A 20347-nucleotide genomic window follows, 5' to 3' on the forward strand; every position below is an offset into this window, starting at 1 on the left:
AGGAAGGGGGGGTAATCAGAAGGGGGAATGAAACATGAAAGACTATGGACTATGAGAAACAAACTGAGGGCTACAGAGGGGAGGGGGGTGGGGGAATGGGATAGACCGGTGATGGGTAGTAAGGAGGGCACATATTGCATGGTGCACTGGGTGTTATACACAACTAATGAATCATCGAGCCTTACATCGAAAACCGGGGATGTACTGTATGGTGACTAACATAATATAATAAAAAATCATTATTAATTAAAAAAAAAAAAAAAAAAAAAAAAAAAATATGCACATGTAAGGGTAGGTCCATGGGAATTGAAGATACAATAGAAATCAGGAGTTTACCTTTTTTAAAGATTGATTGATTGATTTGAGAGAGATTGCGAGAGCACAGGGGGCAGAGGGAGAGGGACAAGCAGACTCCCCACTGAGCAGTCCTAGGACCCTGGGACCATGACCTGAGCTGACTGAGCTACCCAGGTGCCCCTAGAAATCAGGAGTTTAAAGAAAATTTTCATAAAATGCAACATCTAATAAGGTTTAGGAGATAAAGGATGGAAACAATCGAAGAAAACTCTTAGATTATCAATTCCGACTCAACAATAAAAGCACAGGAAAACATTTCCCAAAAGATTTATAGGAAGAGCAAGAAATGTACTTAACATTTTGTCCTTCTAATTATTCACTCAATTCTCTAAGGCTTCATTGTCAAACACTTGAGAGTTGGCTAAGGGGGGCTGTTAATTCCAAAGAACTCCCTCTGGGTGAGGAATGGATGGAACTGCTGGGTTCCTGGCTGACGTAATAGCACCCCAACTCTGGGCAAGTATCCCCCAAAGATGGGATACAACTCCCTAGTGTCACGTGGCAATAAGAGCTGGCTTATCCACATCTGCAGTCTGGCAGAGTAAATTAGGACAGTGAAGGCATCACAATTCTGAAATATTTGCAAAAAAAGACATGGTCAATGAGAGTAAGATTTACAATCCATATTTATATTGCTGTTATTTAGGGAATGCATTTCTCCAAGTAATTGATACAGCCCTTTATGTGCCTCAAAGGATTGTGCGGATCCCCCCTATTGAAAGATCCATTTTTGAAATAACAGCAAGAAAACACTGGAACAGGTCAAAAGAGTGAAATGAAACTGTGTAGCTTTCTCTCATTTATGGGGCAAGACCAACCCAGCGTAGCCCAATGGCTAATGACATTTCAGCGAAGAGGAATGGCTGCTTATTATGCTTGTTGATGTCAGTTTTGTTACAAAGGGGATAACTAACCACTTTTCGTGGGAAAAGATGCCCATGGAGACAGAAGACCCCAACCAGACTGTGGTGAGCCACTTCCTTCTGGAGGGCCTGATGTACACAGCTGAACATCCCAGCCTCTTCTTCCTCCTCTTCCTCCTCATCTACAGCATCACCTTGACCGGGAATCTCCTCATCCTCGTAACTGTGGGCTCTGACCCTCACCTCTGCTCCCCTATGTACCACTTCCTGGGGCACCTCTCCTTCCTGGATGCCTGTTTGTCTACAGTGACAGCGCCCAAGGTCATGGCAGGCTTGCTCACCGTGGATGGGAAGGTGATTTCCTTCGAGGGCTGTGCCCTGCAGCTCTACTGCTTCCACTTCCTGGCCAGCACTGAGTGCTTCCTGTACACGGTCATGGCCTATGACCGCTACCTAGCTATCTGCCAACCCCTACGCTACCCAGTGGCCATGAACAGACGGATGTGTGCTGGGCTGGCTGGACTCACTTGGGCCGTAGGTGCTCTGCACTCTGCAATCCACACCTCCCTCACCTTCCGCCTGCTCTTCTGCGGTCCTCACCGCATCGCCTACTTCTTCTGTGACATCCCCCCGGTGCTGAAGCTGGCCTGCGCAGACACCACCGTTAATGAGCTTGTCATGCTGGCCAACATTGGCATCGTGGCGGCGGGTTGCCTGGTCCTCATCGTCGTATCCTACGTCTTTATCGTCGCGGCGGTGCTGCGGATCCGCACGGCCCAGGGCCGGCGGCGTGCCTTCTCCACCTGCACCTCGCACCTCACAGTGGTACTGCTGTACTACGTGCCACCTGTCTGCATCTACCTGCAGCCTCGCTCCGGGGGGGCAGGAGCTGGGGCCCCCGCTGTCTTCTACACAATCGTCACTCCCATGCTCAACCCTTTCATCTACACTCTGCGGAACAAGGAGGTCAAGCGGGCTCTGCAAAGACTTCTGGGTCGAGGCTCGCAAGAGTCTCCAGCAGGCAGCCCGCCCCCCTGACCTGTGCCGGGACTCTTCATGGGCCTGCCAAGAAAACAACTATCCCCATAGCAAAATGAGGAGGGAAAATCGTTCAAGGGGGCATCAGCGCAATGGAGCTTCCACTTGGCCATGAACTTTTCTCCCTCCCTTCGGCCAAGTGACATCTCTCATGGTCTCAGTCACAAACTCCTCATCTATGAAATGGAGGGACTGCTTAGGTGATGTCTGAGAGCACCTTCGAGATCCAACTTCCATGGCTCGAAGGTATGTGAAATGCTGTTCTTATCCTCACTTGTTTTAGTAAATGATTCTTTTATATTTCATATGCAAAAATTTGATTAACTAGATAACATATTAAAGAATACTGATAACAGAAATGTAATGAACAAATAATAAATGAAGTTTTACCTCTGTATCACCTAGCTTAAGAGGACAAACCACATTTTTAAGATGATAAAATACAACTGCAAGGAGAAAAGTGACTTACTCAAGGTGACTTAGTAAGCGTCATTATCTTTACCTTCCCATTCAAGATGGTATGTAACGAAGTAGTAGAAATAACACAGACAGTGACGTCAGAGCCACCAGTAGTCTAATGCTGATCCCACCAGTCAGTGAACATAGAATCTTGTGCAAATTCTATAATACTTGGTGTCTCAATGTCTTCTTTTTTTTTTTTTTTTTAAGATTTTATTTATTTATTCGACAGAGACAGAGACAGCCAGCGAGAGAGGGAACACAAGCAGGGGGAGTGGAAGAGGAAGAAGCAGGCTCATAGCGGAGGAGCCTGATGTGGGGCTCGATCCCAGAATGCTGGGATCACGCCCTGAGCCGAAGGCAGACACTTAACCGCTGTGCCACCCAGGCGCCCCTCAATGTCTTCTATTAATAGGTTAAAAATAACTGCTTTGTAGGGTTTTATGAGGACTAAATGATATAATTACGTTAAGTGCCTTGTGCAAAATAAATGTTCCCTTTTCTTACCAAGCCTGCTAAGGATGTCAAAGAGAGCTTATTATACAAACTAAGGTTCAAAGTATCTCTGAAGAATTGGCAGGGTTTTGATATCTTCATTGAACACGGAGGAAGCAACACAAAAAAATATATATTTCTAGACTCCAAGGTAACAAATAATAACTCGAGGCTTTAGTTAAAGCAGCTGCCATATAAGTGGGTGGAGCCGTGCTGTGTTCAAAAAAGTCTGTGAATGACCTGGAAGGACTCTGTGGACTGAAAAAGGGCCTTGAATGTCAGACTAAAGAATTTGGATTATGCACCAAATATTCTGCCTCTTCATTTCTCCTGTTCTTCTCTAGGAAGAAGAAGCAGCCACATTTGTAAATGCTAAAACATGGGATACGTAAGAAGAGAGAGGAAAAGAGACAAATGGTAGAATGACCAGTTAATAGACCATTATAACCTCCTAGACATGAGAGAAACAGTGTCAAACTTGGGTGATACCGTTGGAGATGGAGAGACATTTTAGGGAATTATGGTAGAGGTGTTGGAAAGGGAACAAATTGAAAGAATGTTAGAATTGGAACAGTAACCATGGTCATTTTGAGCGCACATGTATACAAGGCGCTGTGCTCGTTACTCTATAGTATTCCTCCTTAGAACTATATTTTAAGACAATGTTATTAATCATATTATACAGACAAGGAAACTGAGACTGAAGGAGGTAACATAACTTTTCCAAGGTCATGCAATCAGTAACAGTTGAAGCCATGATTTCAACTCACATCTGTATGGCTTCAGAGACCGCACATTTCGATTATACCAGAATACCCTAGAGAGAATTGAATCTAGCCTTCACTGTTTATGAACTCCCAATTATATTAGAGGTCTCAAGATCATGTTAGACTTGAACCAGGGGCAGTCCTTTTAGAGATAAAGATTCTCTGACCTTTAAATAGTGCTTCATCCTCCATAAAGGCGGGATCTGAACCTGGCATTTCTGGAAGGGAAAAAACACATCGAAAAAAGAAGGAAATGCATTGAAGGTGCAGAACTCAAGCCAAAATTCAGAGCTAATCTCCTTTGTCCTAGTATCTCAGAATTACTGATTTATCTGTAGGAAGGCCAGAAGGAACCCAGAGAAGATGATTATTCCCACAGTGTAGGTTTTAAGCACAGGTAGAATATAGGGAGGGCCAAACAGAGAATGGGAGGCAGAGCTAAAAATAAATTGTCCTGTCCTAAAGCATTCCGCTATCTTGTCAAATGGCTGCTTTGTTGAAATAATAGGATATCTTACAAAAAACTGTGCCTATGCCATTCTAGTCCCTTCTTCTCAACTTTGACCCTAATCCTTCTATACCTGTCTACCCAGTAAGAATCCTTTACTCTCTCAAACTCTGCTCCTCCATCGTCATATCTGACCTGGTCAGCATGGATTCTTCATGACATTGATTTATTATAGTTTTCACAATGGCACTAAAGCTATCCTGTCTTACATAGTTATTGAATGTGTCATGTGCATAACTGGATTATAAGAACTTTAAGAGCACAGACCCCTTATACCTCACATATGTCCCAACCAAAGGTTAACTCTATAAAATATCTGTTCAACTCAATATTCAAGATCTGAAAATCAAACAAGACACTATCCGTTCTTCACAATAAAGGTATCAAGTCAGAAAATTGGTTTTTCATCCAGTGGGGAAAAGAGACAAATTGTTTCTCCGGATTATTTTCTCCTTTTAGATATTTTGATCTTTAGGTTTGATTTTTAAATTTTGGGGACTTGGTGTATTTATAATATTACAGGTTCACTTGAAATTTAAGGGAAACAGACAAGAGGATTACTGAGTATTAATTAAGATGAAAACAGCACTTAACAAAAGGAAGACAACTGCATAGGGCTATCATTTTCTCAGCCTCCCAGCAATGCTAATAGGGCATAGACTGATAGCCTCTTTTTGATGAATATGGCAAAGAGATGGGAAACAAAAGCATTATTTAGGTGGGATAACTTGCAGAGAAGAACATGTTACAAGAGTGACTGAGCATCCTTACTATTGGTCATCTATGGCGTGGAGCTCCTGAGGGAGGAGTTCACCACTACTCCTGAAGGTAGAGAGAGTGTGCAAAGGAAATCGTGAACCGTGTGATCAGGCGGACTAACCAACCTCATCAAATGAAGGACTTCCGTGGCAGCAAAGGCATTCAAACAATGAATATGCAAGTGATATATGATTTCAATAATACTGTTGTTTTAATAATATGAAAATCTGTAAAACATATACTTGTGTCCCCCTCACCAGCAATGCTAGAATTTAATAAAATAACATTTCTTTGAATGTATTTTGTTACTTCGTTTTTATTGCCAAGTTTATATCCACTTTCCATTTTAATGATTGCTAACAGTTGTGCTATGTAAATTAGGGTAAATATCTGAAAACATTAAAACTGGGGGAGCACAGACTTAGAGCACATGACAAGGTAAGGTTTCCCCAGAATGTTGTAGAAATGTGTAAGCTTAGGAGTCAGATGTTCAAGAACCACTTTTACCACTCTTTAATTAAGGGAGGTTCACGTTGAAATAAGGATTCCCCCAAGTTTGATTAAGAGTCCTTGAATTTAGGGTGCCTGGGTGGCTCAGTTGGTTAAGTGTCTGTCTTCGGCTCAGGTTATGATCCCAGAATCCTGGGATCGAGTCCCGCATCAGGCTCTCTGCTCAGTGGAGAGTTGGCTTCTCCCTCTGCCCCTCCCTCCTCCGCTCATGCTCTCTCTTTCTCTCACAAAAATAAATAAATAAAACCTTAAAAAGAAAAGAGTCCTTGAACTTAGATCATTCTCCCTCCCTCTCTCTCTTTCTCTCTCTCTCTCAGTGTCTCTATTTCTCCCCTGAGCCCCTCAACAAAGTTTTACTAAATTCTAAGATATTGAGGCAGATTGTATTTTCCAAAGATGACCACAACAGTATCATCCATTCCAAACCTTCTTCTTGAAAAGAGATGATGACACTTTTCCATCAAGAGGTAGGGGGTCCGTTCCCCACCGCTTCTGAATTTGGAAGATGCTAGGTGACTTCTCCAGCTGGATAACTATAGGCAATGCTCCCTCACCCTGGTTCTCGAAGGCACTTACTCTTGGAACTACTCACCATGGTCTGACAATGGGCTGTCTGCCCATGGGCCATGGGAAGAGGACCACATGAAGAGGTGTTGAGGCCCAGGACCCTCAACAGCTAAGTTATCAGAGACAACAGGGAGTATGGGCTTACCAAACACAGGACAGAGCCATCTAGCCTCAGGCTGCCCCAGGGAATATGAAGTGAAGAAGAGATGAGCCTTTCTCACCACACCTGGCACAAATTCCAGACTTGTGACTAAATCAATAATTGTTGTTTTAAGACACTAAATGTTGGGATGTTTTGTTACATAGCAAAAGATTAACAGAACACAATCTGTGCACGGTCACTGCTATTAACATATACACACAGACATGAGTATAACATCATCCCCAGGTATCCCTCAGGAACCATTGGCTATATATACTTCCAAGTAATTAACCTATTGTTCTTTATATTCTGTTCCCTCATACATCTTATAATAATAGAAGAAATAATAGAACAAACTAATTCCAAAGTTAGCAGAAGGAAGGATATAATAAAGATTAGAGTAGAAATAAATGAAATAGAAAACAGGGAAAAAATAGAAAAAAAATCAACAAAAGTAAGAGTTGGTTTTTTGAAAAGATAAACAAAATTGACAAACCTCTAGCTAGACTAAGGGGAAAAAGAGAGAGAAAACTCAAAGAAAGAAAATCAGAAATAAAATAAAAGACTTTACAACTGATGGCCAGAAATTAAAAAGATCATGAGACACTATTATGAACAAATATAGACCAGCAAATTTTGCAACACAGAATAAATGGATAATTTCCAGGAAACATAAAACTTACCAAGACTGAATCATGAAGAAATAGAAAGTCTGAATAGATCTATTAACAAATATGCAGGTTAAATAAGTATTCAAAAACCTCCCAACAAAGAAAAGCCCAGGACCAGAAAGCTTCACAGATGAATTCTACCAAATATTTATAGGAGAATTAATACCAATCTTTCTTAAACTCTTGGGTAAGTCAATGGCAGATGGTGAGAATCAGGTATCTTACTGTGAGGATTGGCAGCTTACAAACAAGCAAGGAGAGAAAGCAGGTGGTACTGGAGTAGAATTGGAGTCATCAGTATGGACTCACGTTTAACTGAATATAGCCACAGATGACTGCCTATGGACATATTTATAGATGTGTGTAGATACATATATTTCCTTGTTCTGTCCACTTAGAGAGCCTAGAAGCAATGATACCCTAGTAGCAGCAAGTACATCTTGTGCTCAGGTATTGGTTTCTAATGATGTTCTGCAATAAAAGAAACGGGCTGGAAAGATGAGCCTGTAGCACCCTGTGGTTCCAGAAAGCAAAGAAGTGCTGAGCTACACACACACACACAGATATGGTTCTGTCGAAGAAACACAAGAGCTGGGACACCTGCGTGGCTCAGTGGCTTGAGTGTATGACTCTTGATTTTGGCTCAGGTCATGATCAGGTCATGGGATGGAGCCCCACATCAGGCTCCTAGCTCAGCAGGGAGCCCGCTTGGGATTCTCTCTCCCTCTGCCCTTTCCCCCTCAAATAAATAAATAAATCTTTAAAAAAAATAAAAAGAGACACAAGAGCTCATTGAAAGGGTTCTCAATAGCCAAAACTTGAATAATTTGAGCAACAGAATCAATAAAGCAGTAATGGATTACAATTTAAAATATAAAATAAATGTCCATCAGTCCATGGTGATATAAATGAATGATTGAATAAATAGATAAATAAATAAATAAAATGGACAAATCCCTGTTGCAGAAGCCCGAAGAAAATAGAAAAAAAGAAATAATAAAGATAAGAGCAAAAATATATAAACTATAGATAATATTTGTAATCCACATACCCAACAAAGGACCTCCTGGAATGTATCTAGAATGTATTTTTAAAAAGAAAAAGAAAGAACTCTCAAAACTCAATGGTAAAAACAACAAGAACAATGAAACATTCCTATTAGAAAATGGGCAAAAGATATGAAAGAGACAGGTCACTGAAGAGGCCATACACCTGCCAAATAAGCACATGAAAATATGTTCAGCATCATCAGGAATGAGGGTAATAAAAATTAAAACCACAATGAGATATTTCACATTCATCAGAATGACCAAAATAAAATACAGTGACAATACGAAATGATGGCACGGATGTGGAGAAGCTCAACCATTCATTTATTACTGGAGGGAATGTAAAATGGTACCACGGCCACTCTGTTAACTAATTACAATTTAAATAAAAACTTGAACCAAACAAAAAAGAGACATAGTAGCTAAAATTTTCTCAAAATCAGAGGAAGACAGAGTCAAGAGCTGTGCAAACCTTAGAATACACCCAAAGAAATCCATGTCATGGCTCATCATAGTCAACTTCTGAAAATTAAAAAAAAAAAACAAAATTTTCTGTGAAGGTAGAGAGAAGTGACAACCTACAGAGATACAATGATTAAGATGATAGCAGATTCCCCATCTGAAATAGTGAAGAAGAAAGGGGTTTCAACGGAAAAGAAAGAACTGCCAATTTTGAATTCTTTTTTTTTTCAAGTTTTTATTTAAATTATAGTTAGTTAGCATACAGTGTAATATTCGTTTCAGGTGCAAAATTTCGTGAATCAACATTTACGTGCAACACCCAGTGCTCATCACCACAAGTGCCCTCCTTAATCCCCATCATCCATTTCACCCACCCCACTTCCCCCCTCCCCCAGCCTGCCTCAGATTGTTCTCTATAGTCGAGAGTCTGTTTTCTGGTTTGCCCCTCTTTTTTTTTTCCCCACTATGTTTATCTGTTTTGTTTCTTAAATTCCACATATGAGTGAAATCCTATGGTTTTTGTCTTTCTCTGATTTATTTTGCTTTGCATAATACACTCTAGCTCCGTCCACATCATTGTGAATGGCAAGAGTTTTAACGGCTGTGTAATATTTATTTATATATATGTATATATGTGTGTGTATATATATATATATATATATATATATATATATATATATATCTCACATCTCTTTTACTCATTCATCAGTCGATGGGCATTTGGGCTCTTTCCATAATTTGGCTATTATTGATAATGCTGCTATAAACATCAGGGTGTGTGTATCTCTTTAAATCAGAGTTTTTGTAACCTTTGGGTAAATAAATACCTAACATTATCTATATTTAGTGCCCTGAAGTCCCAAGAGGCAAAACCCAGTGCAAGTTCCTTTTATTCCTGACACCTCTAGAAGGTTAGCTTAGTTTTGTTGTCCTTAGGATCTAGGATCAGAAGGAAATCTCCCTTTATCACACTCCCTTGAGACCAGAGACCAGGGGGAGGAGAGCATCTTTCTATTTTTATCTTCTTTGGGGAAACAAAGGATATCCCTAAACAAAATGCCCTACAGTGGTCTAACAGACCTCTCTTATTTCCACTGCAGCCGTTCAATAGAGGTTTAATGAATGAATGAATGAATGGCCAAATCTGAAGTCCCTCAAAGTCCATATATCCATGACAAACCTTCACAGGAATTCCAGACGTGCCTCAGTCAAAAATCTCACAATTTACCATTTCTAGATTTATGAACATTCAACCTTTTATACTTAAAATTTCTAACTTCTGAAAATAAGCTGGAGAAGGACAAATGAGCTCCTTTTTACTTTCTATGAAAAGATAAAGGACTGGTCCTCTTCTTCCTTATATTGTGTGTGTGAAGTGATTTATAAATAACTGACTTCAGGGGCTCCTGGGTGGCTTAGTCATTAAGCGTCTGCCTTCGGCTCAGGGCACGATCCCAGGGTGCTGGGATCAAGCCCCGCATCAGGCTCCCTGCTCTGCTGGGAGCCTGCTTCTCCCTCTCCCACTCCCCCTGCTTGTGTTCCCTCTCTCGCTGGCTGTCTCTCTCTCTGTCGAAAAAATTAAATCTTTAAATAAATAAATAACTTCATTTACCTATTATTTGAATCATTTGCATTTCTGTTTTGTTTTCTTACTGTTCTCCCCATAGCTTCGTACACTGCATGCCCTTCCTAGGATTTGGCATCTATAACTAACACAGTTTCCATTTATGAGAACACCCTTTTCTTCAAAGTCTTACTCAGTGCAATTTTAACATCTTTGTTCCTCAGGCTATAGATAAAAGGATTCATCACTGGCCCCACGATGGTATAAAAAACTGTGGATACTTTATCTTGATCCAGAGACCCAGCAGGAGAAGGCTTAAGATACATGAATGCTGATGACCCAAAGAGAGAAACAGTAATTATGTGGGAGCTGCAGGTGCTGAAGGCTTTGGACCTGCCCTCTGTAGAACGGATGTGGAAAATGTTGGAGAGGATCAAGGTGTAAGAAATGGAGATGGTGAGACTGGGCACCATGACGTTGACGCCCACCACGATGAAAACCACCAGCTCGTTGATGTTGGTGCTGGTGCAGGAGAGCCGGAGGAGAGGAGGTATGTCACACATGTAATGATCGATGATGTTGCCATCACAGAAGGTCAGTCTCAGCATGCACCCGGTGTGGGCCATGGCACCCACAAACCCCATCACATATGTTCCCGCCATCAGCATGAGGCAGACCTGAGGGGACATGATGGCCTTGTAAAGCAGGGGCTTACAGATGGCCACATACCGGTCATAGGCCATCGATGTCAAAATATAGCACTCGTCAATAACAAAGAAGGAGAAAAAACAGAGCTGCGTCATGTACTCTGCATAAGGGACGACGTTCTCTTTTACAAAACCCATCAGCATTCTAGGGATTATGACAGACGAGTAGCAGAGATCAATGAAGGAAAGGTTGAAGAGAAAGTAGTACATGGGAGTGTGCAGGTGAGGGTTCAGACCAATCAGAATAATCAAGCCCATATTCCCCATCACGGTGACCCCATAGATTCCTAAGAAAATGAAGAAGAAAGGCAGCTGGAGTTCTGGCTGTTGTGTTAAACCCAGCAGGATAAACTCGGTCACTGAAGAGTCATTTCCTGCAGCCATTCTTCCCTAAGGCATATCTGTGAGAACAGGACAAAGGGTGGCATTACAATGAGTACCCAGTTCTCTCCCCCCAATCCCTCCATATTGAGACTGAGACCCAGAATGAGAGAGTGAACTCAAACCCACCCTGCTGTGTGCCTTTGTCGTCTCCACTGTATAAAGGCTGAGAGATTGTAGACATCAAAGATGTCTATCAAACACACTAACAGGCAAGTGCCACAGGGGTAAGATTGGGTAACCCTGTGACCCATCAGGGTTGCATTGTCTCTGCTGCACTTGTGCTTTGAAAGTCCACCAGCCCCACCTAATGATCAATGGCTGCCTCGGCAGAGAGGAGATATGGCATCTCAGATCTTCAGCTTCCCACAGCTGGGGTCGGGAAGAAAAGGAACAGGATAGATAAAATTCAACACTCACCCTTCTGCATTGGGACTTCGATATTGGGCCTTCGATAACCTTTCTCCCTGTTCCCAAGGAGACACTGGTGGCTCTGATGAATTTTAGAGGTGAGCAGCCCAGAACAGAGATTCTTCTTCATTACCGTTTTTGTTTTGAGTGAGTTTCGGACCGAGGAAGCCAGAGCACAGACCTCTGAGGGGCCATGACTTACAGATCATGATTTCTGATAGTGGCTTTGCCCAGAGTGGTTTTCTGCAGATAAGGGGTTAGTAAATAGCGTCTGTGGGTGCCAAAAGAGCCCCCTGCTAATATGACCCCAGGGGTTTTCATGAGTTAGGAAATCCTAGGGACCTGATTAAAAACTAGAAGACAGGTTCTCCCAGTGTTTTCCCCAGAGATCAGGCTTTGTAGCAAAGAGAAATTACCTACTGCGCATTGATAGCCCTAGGTCATTATAGCAACACTGATTTCTTGGAATGTACCAATTTACACACCTTTTGGTTTGTGGCCAAATCGGGCACATCCCCAAACAGAAAACAGATGTTCTTTCCTGCATTCACAGCCCCATTACTATACGAAACACTACGCATTGTTTGTTCGTTGTGGCTTCCCACAACACATACACACACATTCATACACTCACATCCATTCGAATTTAAGTTCTAAAAGGACAAGGATTTTGTCTGTTTTCTTCAGCACCATTTCTCCAGCACCTTAGGGTAATACGAGGCATATATAGTAGGTACTGAATAAATATTTGTTTAATTAAATGAATGAATGAGAATCCCTTTTTTCCATCTTTCCTAGGACCTATACTGGTTACTGATTACAACAGAATTCTTGCCTCCCAGGCGAAGGCTTACATTGCGTCAATGTTTTTCTTTGCACACCTAAGTGTGGAATAGGAAAAACACCAGCAAAGGACATGAAGGCCCCTGCAGAACTTCTGGTGACCACGTAGGACACTTCAGATCAAAGTTGTTGAACTCAGAGAAGAAATATGATTTTCCTCCTCCCTCAGTGTCACATAGAGGACTTCTAATGCTCTCAGAGAGGTCCCCATGTCTCTCCCCAGGGACCACAGCACAGACTCAGATCAAAAGACAGATTTGGATTAGTATAGGAAGCTCTAAAATGCTGAAATCCTGGTCAGCTCACCATGGGAGGTCATTGGGAGCCATTCAGGATTTTTATTTCCCTTTTTTTTATAATAATTTTTTATTATGTTATGTTAGTCACCATACAGTATATCCTTAGTTTTTGATGTAATGTTCCATGATTCATTACTTGTGTATAACACCCAGGGCACCATGCAATATGTGCCCTCCTTATTTCTCTTTTGACACAGGACTGAAATCATCAAAATGCAGACTCGAGAAGATTAACGTGGTGCACACCAGCAAGCTGGACTGGTCTGCAAAAGACTGGAGGTAGGGTCAGCTTTGGGAGGCAAGTACAACATCAGTAATGATTTTTAGGTGCCCTGAATTAATAGTGCTACTGTCAGTAATTCCAGGAAACAAACATACTCAAGAGACATTGCAAAGGAAGATTTATCAGGACTTCTTACAATGAGGATAGAAATGGACAAAAAAAGTTCCAAAAGATGATAGCCTCAGTGTTTGGATAAACTATGTTGTACTACAAACAGAAAGAACTCAGAAAGTTAGGAAGTATTTATGAAAAGCGTACGCTCAGGTTGAACGTGGGGAGCTTGAGCTGCTGGCAGGACATCCAAGCAGAGGTGCGCATTAGGAAAATGCCCAACGAAGGCTAAATAAATGTAAGGAGGAAGGTTCGTACATGAGAAAAAGATTTGGGGTTCGTTTCCGTTGAGGCTAAAGCCATGGGATTAGGTAAACCCAGGGAGAGAAAAGAAAGAGAAGATTATGCTAAGTGAAGTAAGTCAAGCAGAGAAAGATGATTATCATATAGTTTCACTCATATGTGGAACATAAGCAATAGCACGGGGGACCATAGGGGATGGGAGGGAAATCCAAAGGGGGAGAAATCAGAAAGGGAGACGAACCATGAGAGACTATGGAACCTGGGAGATTTCAGAGGGGAGGGGGTAGAGGAAGGGAGTAACAGGGTGATGGGTATTAAGGAGGACATGTGTTGTGATGAGCACTGGGTATTATACGTAACTAATGGATCACTGAACACTACATCAAAAACTAATGTCATGCTATACAGTGGTTAATTGAAAATAATAAATAAATAAATAAATAAATAAACAAACAAACAAACAAATAAATAAATAAAAATTTAAAAAGAAAAAAGAGCAGAAGGGCAAGAAGAAATTTTGAGAAATCCTCCAATCATGGATTTTATATTTAGGATAATTTTAAGCCAAACATTACTGGAATGAATCCCAATTATTATTCTCAGACCCCTCAAAATTACTAGTGGACCAAAAATTCCTCAGGCTGAATTTGAAAAGTGTCCCACTGGACAGATGTTCCTTAGGCTGCAACAATGATGAGTCCTGGGAGAGTACATAAAATGTGTTGTTTTGTTTTTTTGTTTTGTTTTGTTTTTTATAGAGAAGGAGAGAGCGGTGAGGGGGGGAGGGGCAGAGGGCAAGAAAATCCCAACCAGGCTCCAAGCCCAGCATAGAGCCCTACGTGGGGCTAGATCTCATGACCCTGAGGTCATGAGCTGAGCGGGAATCAAGAGTGAGTTACTTTACTGACCGAGCCACCCAGGCACCCCCATAGAATGCGTTCTCTATGAAAAGTTACAAACTCTTATTTAGCTGATACAATAACCAGAAATGCTCCCTCTAAACTTACATCAAATCACATTGCAAGAAGAACCTTACAGGAAGGTTTTAAGCTACAGCTGATAGTCGTTATTTCATCTTTAATACAAACCACGTAAATATGGGCAAATGTGGAATGAAGATAGGGAGGTTCTGAGCTTACCTTATATTGCAAAATTCTCATTTCCTCCTTCCTTCTCATTCCTTTCTCTGAGATATGTCAGCACCCTTCTCATGCCTGACTCCTTTTTAAGTAACTCAAGCTCAATATGTTCTAACTTGTGAAAGTCAGTGGTAATTAAAGCTTTATGTGACGCTACAGTTTCTAAAGAGGCAGAAAATAAAACCATGTATTTTAACCCAGAGCATGATGTTTTGATATATGTATACATTGTAAAATGACCATCCCAATCAAGCTATGTATCATACTCATTACCTCACATAATTATGAATTTTTTGTGATGAGAACACTTAAGATCAACTCTCTTAGCAAATTTCAAGGATTTATGCCAGTATTATTAACTATAATTACAAAGTTGTATATTAGATCTCCATAACTTACGCATCTTGCATAAGTGAACCTCTGTCCCCTTTGGAGAGCATCTCCCCTTTTGCCTGCTCCCCAGGTCCTGACAACCATCATTCTACTCTATGTTTTCATGAGTTCGACGGGTTTAGATTATATATGTAAGTGAAATCATGCGGTATTTGTCTTTTAAGTCTGCACTATTCACTTAGCATAATGTCCTCTGAGTCTATCTAGGCTGCCCCAAATGCAGAATTTCTTTCCTTTTTGAAGGCTGACTAAATCATAAGCATTTTTTTTAGAAGGTAGCTCATCCCAAGGTTAATTTTTCTTCTCTAAGTTTCTAATCAGTAAAGAATATACACAAAGTCGTCTAGTCAAATAAGATAAAGGAATCAGCTGTAGCAATGGGCAAGAGGACCATTAACTGTAGAAAGCAGAATTCGTTAGTACATATTAGATTGGAAAAGTACACCTTAATCTTAAAGCCAAATGAGGCTTCCTACTTATACCCTCTTGCTTGATCCACTGTAAACAAAAGGAAAATTGTGGATATTTCCCATAGGCAGAAAAGGAATTCCATGTACCAATCTCTTTACCCTGCATGAGTAAGGGTGGGCAGATAGTGCCCAAAAGAGTCATTTTTCCATTAATAAATGAACTGGTCCGAAGAAAAGGGTGGAGTTGCCTTCTTGCTTTTGAAGCACGATAGCCCCACCTACTGGTAAAGGTATGGCCCAAAGAATTTTAGACCAACTCTTCGGATGAGCTGTTTCTCTTCACTTAGAAAATCAGGTAAAAGGGGAAAAATCAAAGATTTCCAGAATGTGAAGAAGAAAGGAAGTCCTTTCCTCCATGGAAATGTAAGGGGAAAGAATCAATATTTCTAAAGTGCTAGGAAACAGGATCTGGTAGACACTGGGTGCTCAATAAATATTTGTCAGGGACAGATGCTGCCGTCAGAGTCTATTTGTCTGATATTTGTGAAATAATCACACATGTGAAGAAAACAGTGTAATAAGGTGGGTAAGAACCTGGCTTCTAGGACAAATGGCCATATTTACATCTTGGGTCCCTATTCATTTGCACTGATTAACCAAAGTAAACAGGCATAAGAAAAAAAAAAAAAAAAGAAAGGGAAAATGCCCATTTGTTGGAAAAGATAGCAATGATAGTGATCTCCCTTCAGAATGATATTCCATCTTTATTCTAAGATGAAATTCTATCCTAAGGGCATTTTTTTCTCAGAATGAATGCAGATATCCCCAGGTGTGTTATTGAAAAACCCATTTGGATTCATTTCTTGTTTCTTGGTCTGTGTTTATGAGAGAAGGCTTTGGGGTCAGTAAGGCACCAAAACATCCTCCAGGGAAGGGGATTTTCTGCCACACTTTATAGAAGTCCCACTCTAATTGGAATTTATGTCAGTTAGGTTTCACCGAAGGAAACAAACTATTCTAGGAATTTTAAGCAAAGAGGGTTACGGGGAATTAAGTGCTGACAAAATCACCAGCTCTACTTAGGAAATGCATTCTAGACTGGGACCCAGGATGGACTCCTAGTCCTCTGGAGATCTGACCCACTGGGGAGGTTAAAATGAAGATGGGAAGAGCTCGCCCGCAGTAACCACCACAGCATTCCACACTCTTGAGCGCACTTTCTCGGACTCTTGAAAATCAGAGCAAGGCTAGCTCTTCACTTTCCCGTGTTAAAAGTAGACTGCTTTTATTGACCTCACCATTCTACCTGATTTAAAGGGGCAAGATCTGACAATCCTGGAATGTTTAAAAACTTTTCTCTAGACAGATAATTCTGACCAGTGCAAAATCATCTTTTATGTATTGTATATTTTAAACCATAATTTATTTAGCCAAGAACTCCTAAGAGTATCATAGAATATTTTCCCATTTTCAAGGAAAAGGAAAAAAAAATAATTAGCTACAAATAAAAATCACCAATACATAGTCTGACATGACTATATTTCCTAATTCTAACCAAGTTTGAACAACCATCAATAGGACTTTTAAATATGTTCTTTTGGTTTTATTGTTTCTTTGCTAAGCCAAATGGTATTCACAATTCACTTCACGCTCCAGAGTGTGCAAACTTTTTCAGTAGAATGGCATCTAAAAAGGGGCAGACTTTTAACAGTTCACGGTGTTATTTTAAAGGGCTTTAAGTTCAACATCTATTCAGCGGATGGGGGTAGAGTCAGCAGAGAAAAATGGATACTCTGAGCTTATAAAATTTATGTAAATGACAAGAGAATTTTTATTCTGCTTGATAACGAGCAAAATTAAATGATTCTTCTAATCTTTATTGACTATCTTAGTGCAAACTATATACAATCCATTCTCTTGAAAGCCCTGTGAAACCCATTTTGCAGATGAGGAAACTGACACTCAGAAAATTCAAGTTCATGCAACTAGTTGTGTCATAACTAGTATGTGATTCAGTATTTATTGACAATAGGGTTTATTTGTTATTTGTGCTGATAATATATAAATACTTAATTTTTATAATTTCATTACATTATCAAAATACCCAAGGTCTTGAGTCACTAACCAAGTTTAAAAGAACTTCCTGAAGTTTGAATATAGTAGCAAATTTTCTTCTACCCTGTACTCAAGAAATAGTTCTACTTTTTTTTTTAGTAAAGGAGTATGGCTGCCACTCTATGACAAAACTCAAACAACTTACTCCCTATAGCCTCAAAGGACTAATTACACTGTTTATTTTTAATAAAGTTGAGTCCAATTTTTTCCTTTTGGGATTTCAAAGCAAGTTCAAAGCAAGCTAAAGTAAATGTTAATTGATTAAGTGTGGAAGAAATTAATCATGCTAAGTTATAGGAACTTTTCTTTCAACACCACAGAGGGGTTTTGCCTGGTATCACGTGAACCAAACAGGTGTAGATACAAGAAGCCTTCCGTGTGCTCCGTTGACCATGAACAGGAGCCCGAGAGGCCCTCTGCCTTCACCTTCTCCAAACTGGCCAGGGAAGGAAGCCTAAGACACACCGTATTGGAACAGGTACAAGCCAATTTGTATCAGCCCCCTATCTCAGGCAACTTTGTGTACTCAAAATCTATCCTTACTCTGACTTAGCAAGGAGCTCGTTGGAATCAAGTCTTGTGTATTCATGTCTCAAGGCTTATCGTTTTGCAGTAAGAAACACATGGTGTATTTCATTGCACACAGTAATACAATTTCTGTTTTTCTGTAGGAAATGAGAGCCCCCCATTCCTATTTTTGGCTGTTGAGTTCTGCACACATAGACCAATAGTTGAGCCGATAAAGCACAGTACTGCACTATGGGAAGCTCTGATGTTTACGTTTTGAACACCCAGATAATGAAACTAACAACTTCCTCTTTTATTAGGGCCTCAAACACCACACCTCTAGCTTTTGGAAAACTTTGTCCTTATTCTTGTCACTGAAGTTTCATGTAAAGATCCAGTTTTGCACGTGGAGAAGTAAGCGGGAACCTATTGTATTTGTGAGACTACTAGGCAAAGTACTCTGCCCCAGATAGCACAGTTTCAGGGAACATTGGCTTTCTACAGTTACTGTGTTAGTCATTCTAACCTCAAGCCTTTAAGAACAAAATTATTTCTATTAAGAAGTAATAACTCCAAATAGTCACGTTTCTTTTTAAATTAACACATAAATGATTATTTGACAATTATCCAAAAGCAAGAATACCATGTAATAGGTATAGAAAGGCACTAGTGGCAGAGATGGGAAGGATCCAAAGACAAAAATTAAATTTCATCTGTCTCAAGGGCCCGTTTATGCTCCTATGAGCCTTTGAGTCCATCAGGTTTGAATCACTCTTCCTCCAACAAATAGTATGCTCTGGTCTTGCTATCTTTAAAAAGGAATATACTTACGTAATAATTACTGTGTATTTTAAACAGCTTGATTTTTAAAAAAAGGAATAATCTTTATAGTCTCATTTTCCTATTGAAAAACTCAAAAGTCTTGGTATTTTGGGTTACTTTAAACCTGAAAGACTCATATCCTTTCTTGATCTGTGACAATTCCTCCTTAAATGCTCAGTTAAATGTTATTAACCTTATAAAGTATTCCGTGCTGCCTCCAAACAAAATTTGTTCCTTTCTCTGCCCCCACATGACTTTCATTTTATCACAGCCTTAAATGAATTCTGATGGAATTTATAAATTTGCAATCAGTGTATCTAACCCTTCCTACACTGTAGCTCCTTAGCAATTTATACAACTTTGTATCTCCAGGACCTGGTAGGGTACCTGGCACAGAGTGTTCAAGATTGTATCCAAGCTCGTATGTCTGGAGGTACTGAGCTCGCTCAGACCTGAAAGGAATACTCCCTGCGTATTCCTGGATACACTGGGGCATGAGCCAGCCCCCAGCAATGTTGTGAGAATTAGAAGCCTGGATTTATTGCTTCATCTGTAAAGTTAGATCAACCAGCACATCAGAAAGTTGGTGATGGTTCTAGTTTAGAAAACTAGGCCTCCCGTGTCTAAACGCTTCTATATCTGACCTACAACTTAGCCTCCTCTTATACCTCCGCCTTTTTTCCTAATCACATTCAAACTGCCCACCTCTCTTCTTTTCTCTAAACCCAGTTCTCAGACTTGAAGGTAAATAAGAATAACCCAGAGAAATGGTTAAAAATCTGTATTCCTGGGCCCTAACCCAGAGGATGATTGCATTTTTACAGGTAAAGCCCACAAATCAGCATTTTTAATTGACAAACTAGATTCTGGTGCAGGTTTTTCATGCCCTCAGGAAATAATTCAATAAGGAGCACCAGGGTGGCTCAGTTGGTTAAGTGTCTGCCTTAGGCTCAGGGTCCTGGGATCGAGACCCGCACAGGACTCCCTGCCCAGCAGGGGATCTGCTGCTCCCTCTCCCTCTCCCCTCTCCCCCACTCATGCTCTCTCTCTCAAATAAATAAATAAATAAATAAATAAATAAATAAATAAAACCTTTAAAAATAAATAAAATAAATAAATAAAACATATTCAAACTTACAAGATGCCAGGAGTATACCTAAAAAGGAAAAAAGAGAAACAAGCTAAGCGAATGTGCTGTCAGTAGAATGAGAAGGATTTGGTAAGGGAAGCAGGAGAGCAGCTCTGAATGGAATGTAAGGAGCTGGAGGACCAGACACGTAGACATACAACCGGGAGATTGGAAATTTGCAAGACCGAATGGTCCAAGTGGATGAAAGGATTGAGAAAGGTTTCCGGGCACCTGGGTGGCTCAGTCGGTAAAGCGTCGGTCTCTTGATTGTGGCTCAGGTCATGATCTTAGGGTTGTGAAATCAAGCCCCGAATCGGGCTCTGTGCTGAGTGTGGATCTTGCT

At 40.6% G+C, this 20347-nt stretch overlaps 2 protein-coding genes across 2 annotated transcripts; one reads left to right on the forward strand and one right to left on the reverse strand.

Moving 5' to 3' along the window:
* Nucleotides 1-1289: 1289 nt before the first annotated feature.
* On the forward strand, nucleotides 1290-2258 carry OR10S1 (olfactory receptor family 10 subfamily S member 1). The gene has a single exon (XM_045797544.1). The coding sequence runs from the start codon at nucleotides 1290-1292 to the stop codon at nucleotides 2256-2258; it is 969 nt and encodes a 322-aa protein (XP_045653500.1).
* Nucleotides 2259-10372: 8114 nt separating this feature from the next.
* Nucleotides 10373-11317, reverse strand: LOC123792390 (olfactory receptor 8B3-like). The gene has a single exon (XM_087868559.1). The coding sequence runs from the start codon at nucleotides 11300-11302 to the stop codon at nucleotides 10373-10375; it is 930 nt and encodes a 309-aa protein (XP_087724685.1). The 5' UTR covers nucleotides 11303-11317.
* Nucleotides 11318-20347: the final 9030 nt, after the last annotated feature.

Source organism: Ursus americanus, chromosome 16 (assembly GCF_024610735.1).
Source record: "Ursus americanus isolate L20-20 chromosome 16, mUrsAme1.1.p, whole genome shotgun sequence".
NCBI lineage: Eukaryota > Metazoa > Chordata > Mammalia > Carnivora > Ursidae > Ursus > Ursus americanus.

What these genes read in the sequence shown, in the direction of transcription:
- OR10S1 (XM_045797544.1), top strand. Translation starts at nt 1,290, where the DNA reads ATGCCCATGGAGACAGAAGACCCCAACCAGACTGTGGTGAGCCACTTC.
- LOC123792390 (XM_087868559.1), bottom strand. Translation starts at nt 11,302, where the DNA reads ATGGCTGCAGGAAATGACTCTTCAGTGACCGAGTTTATCCTGCTGGGT.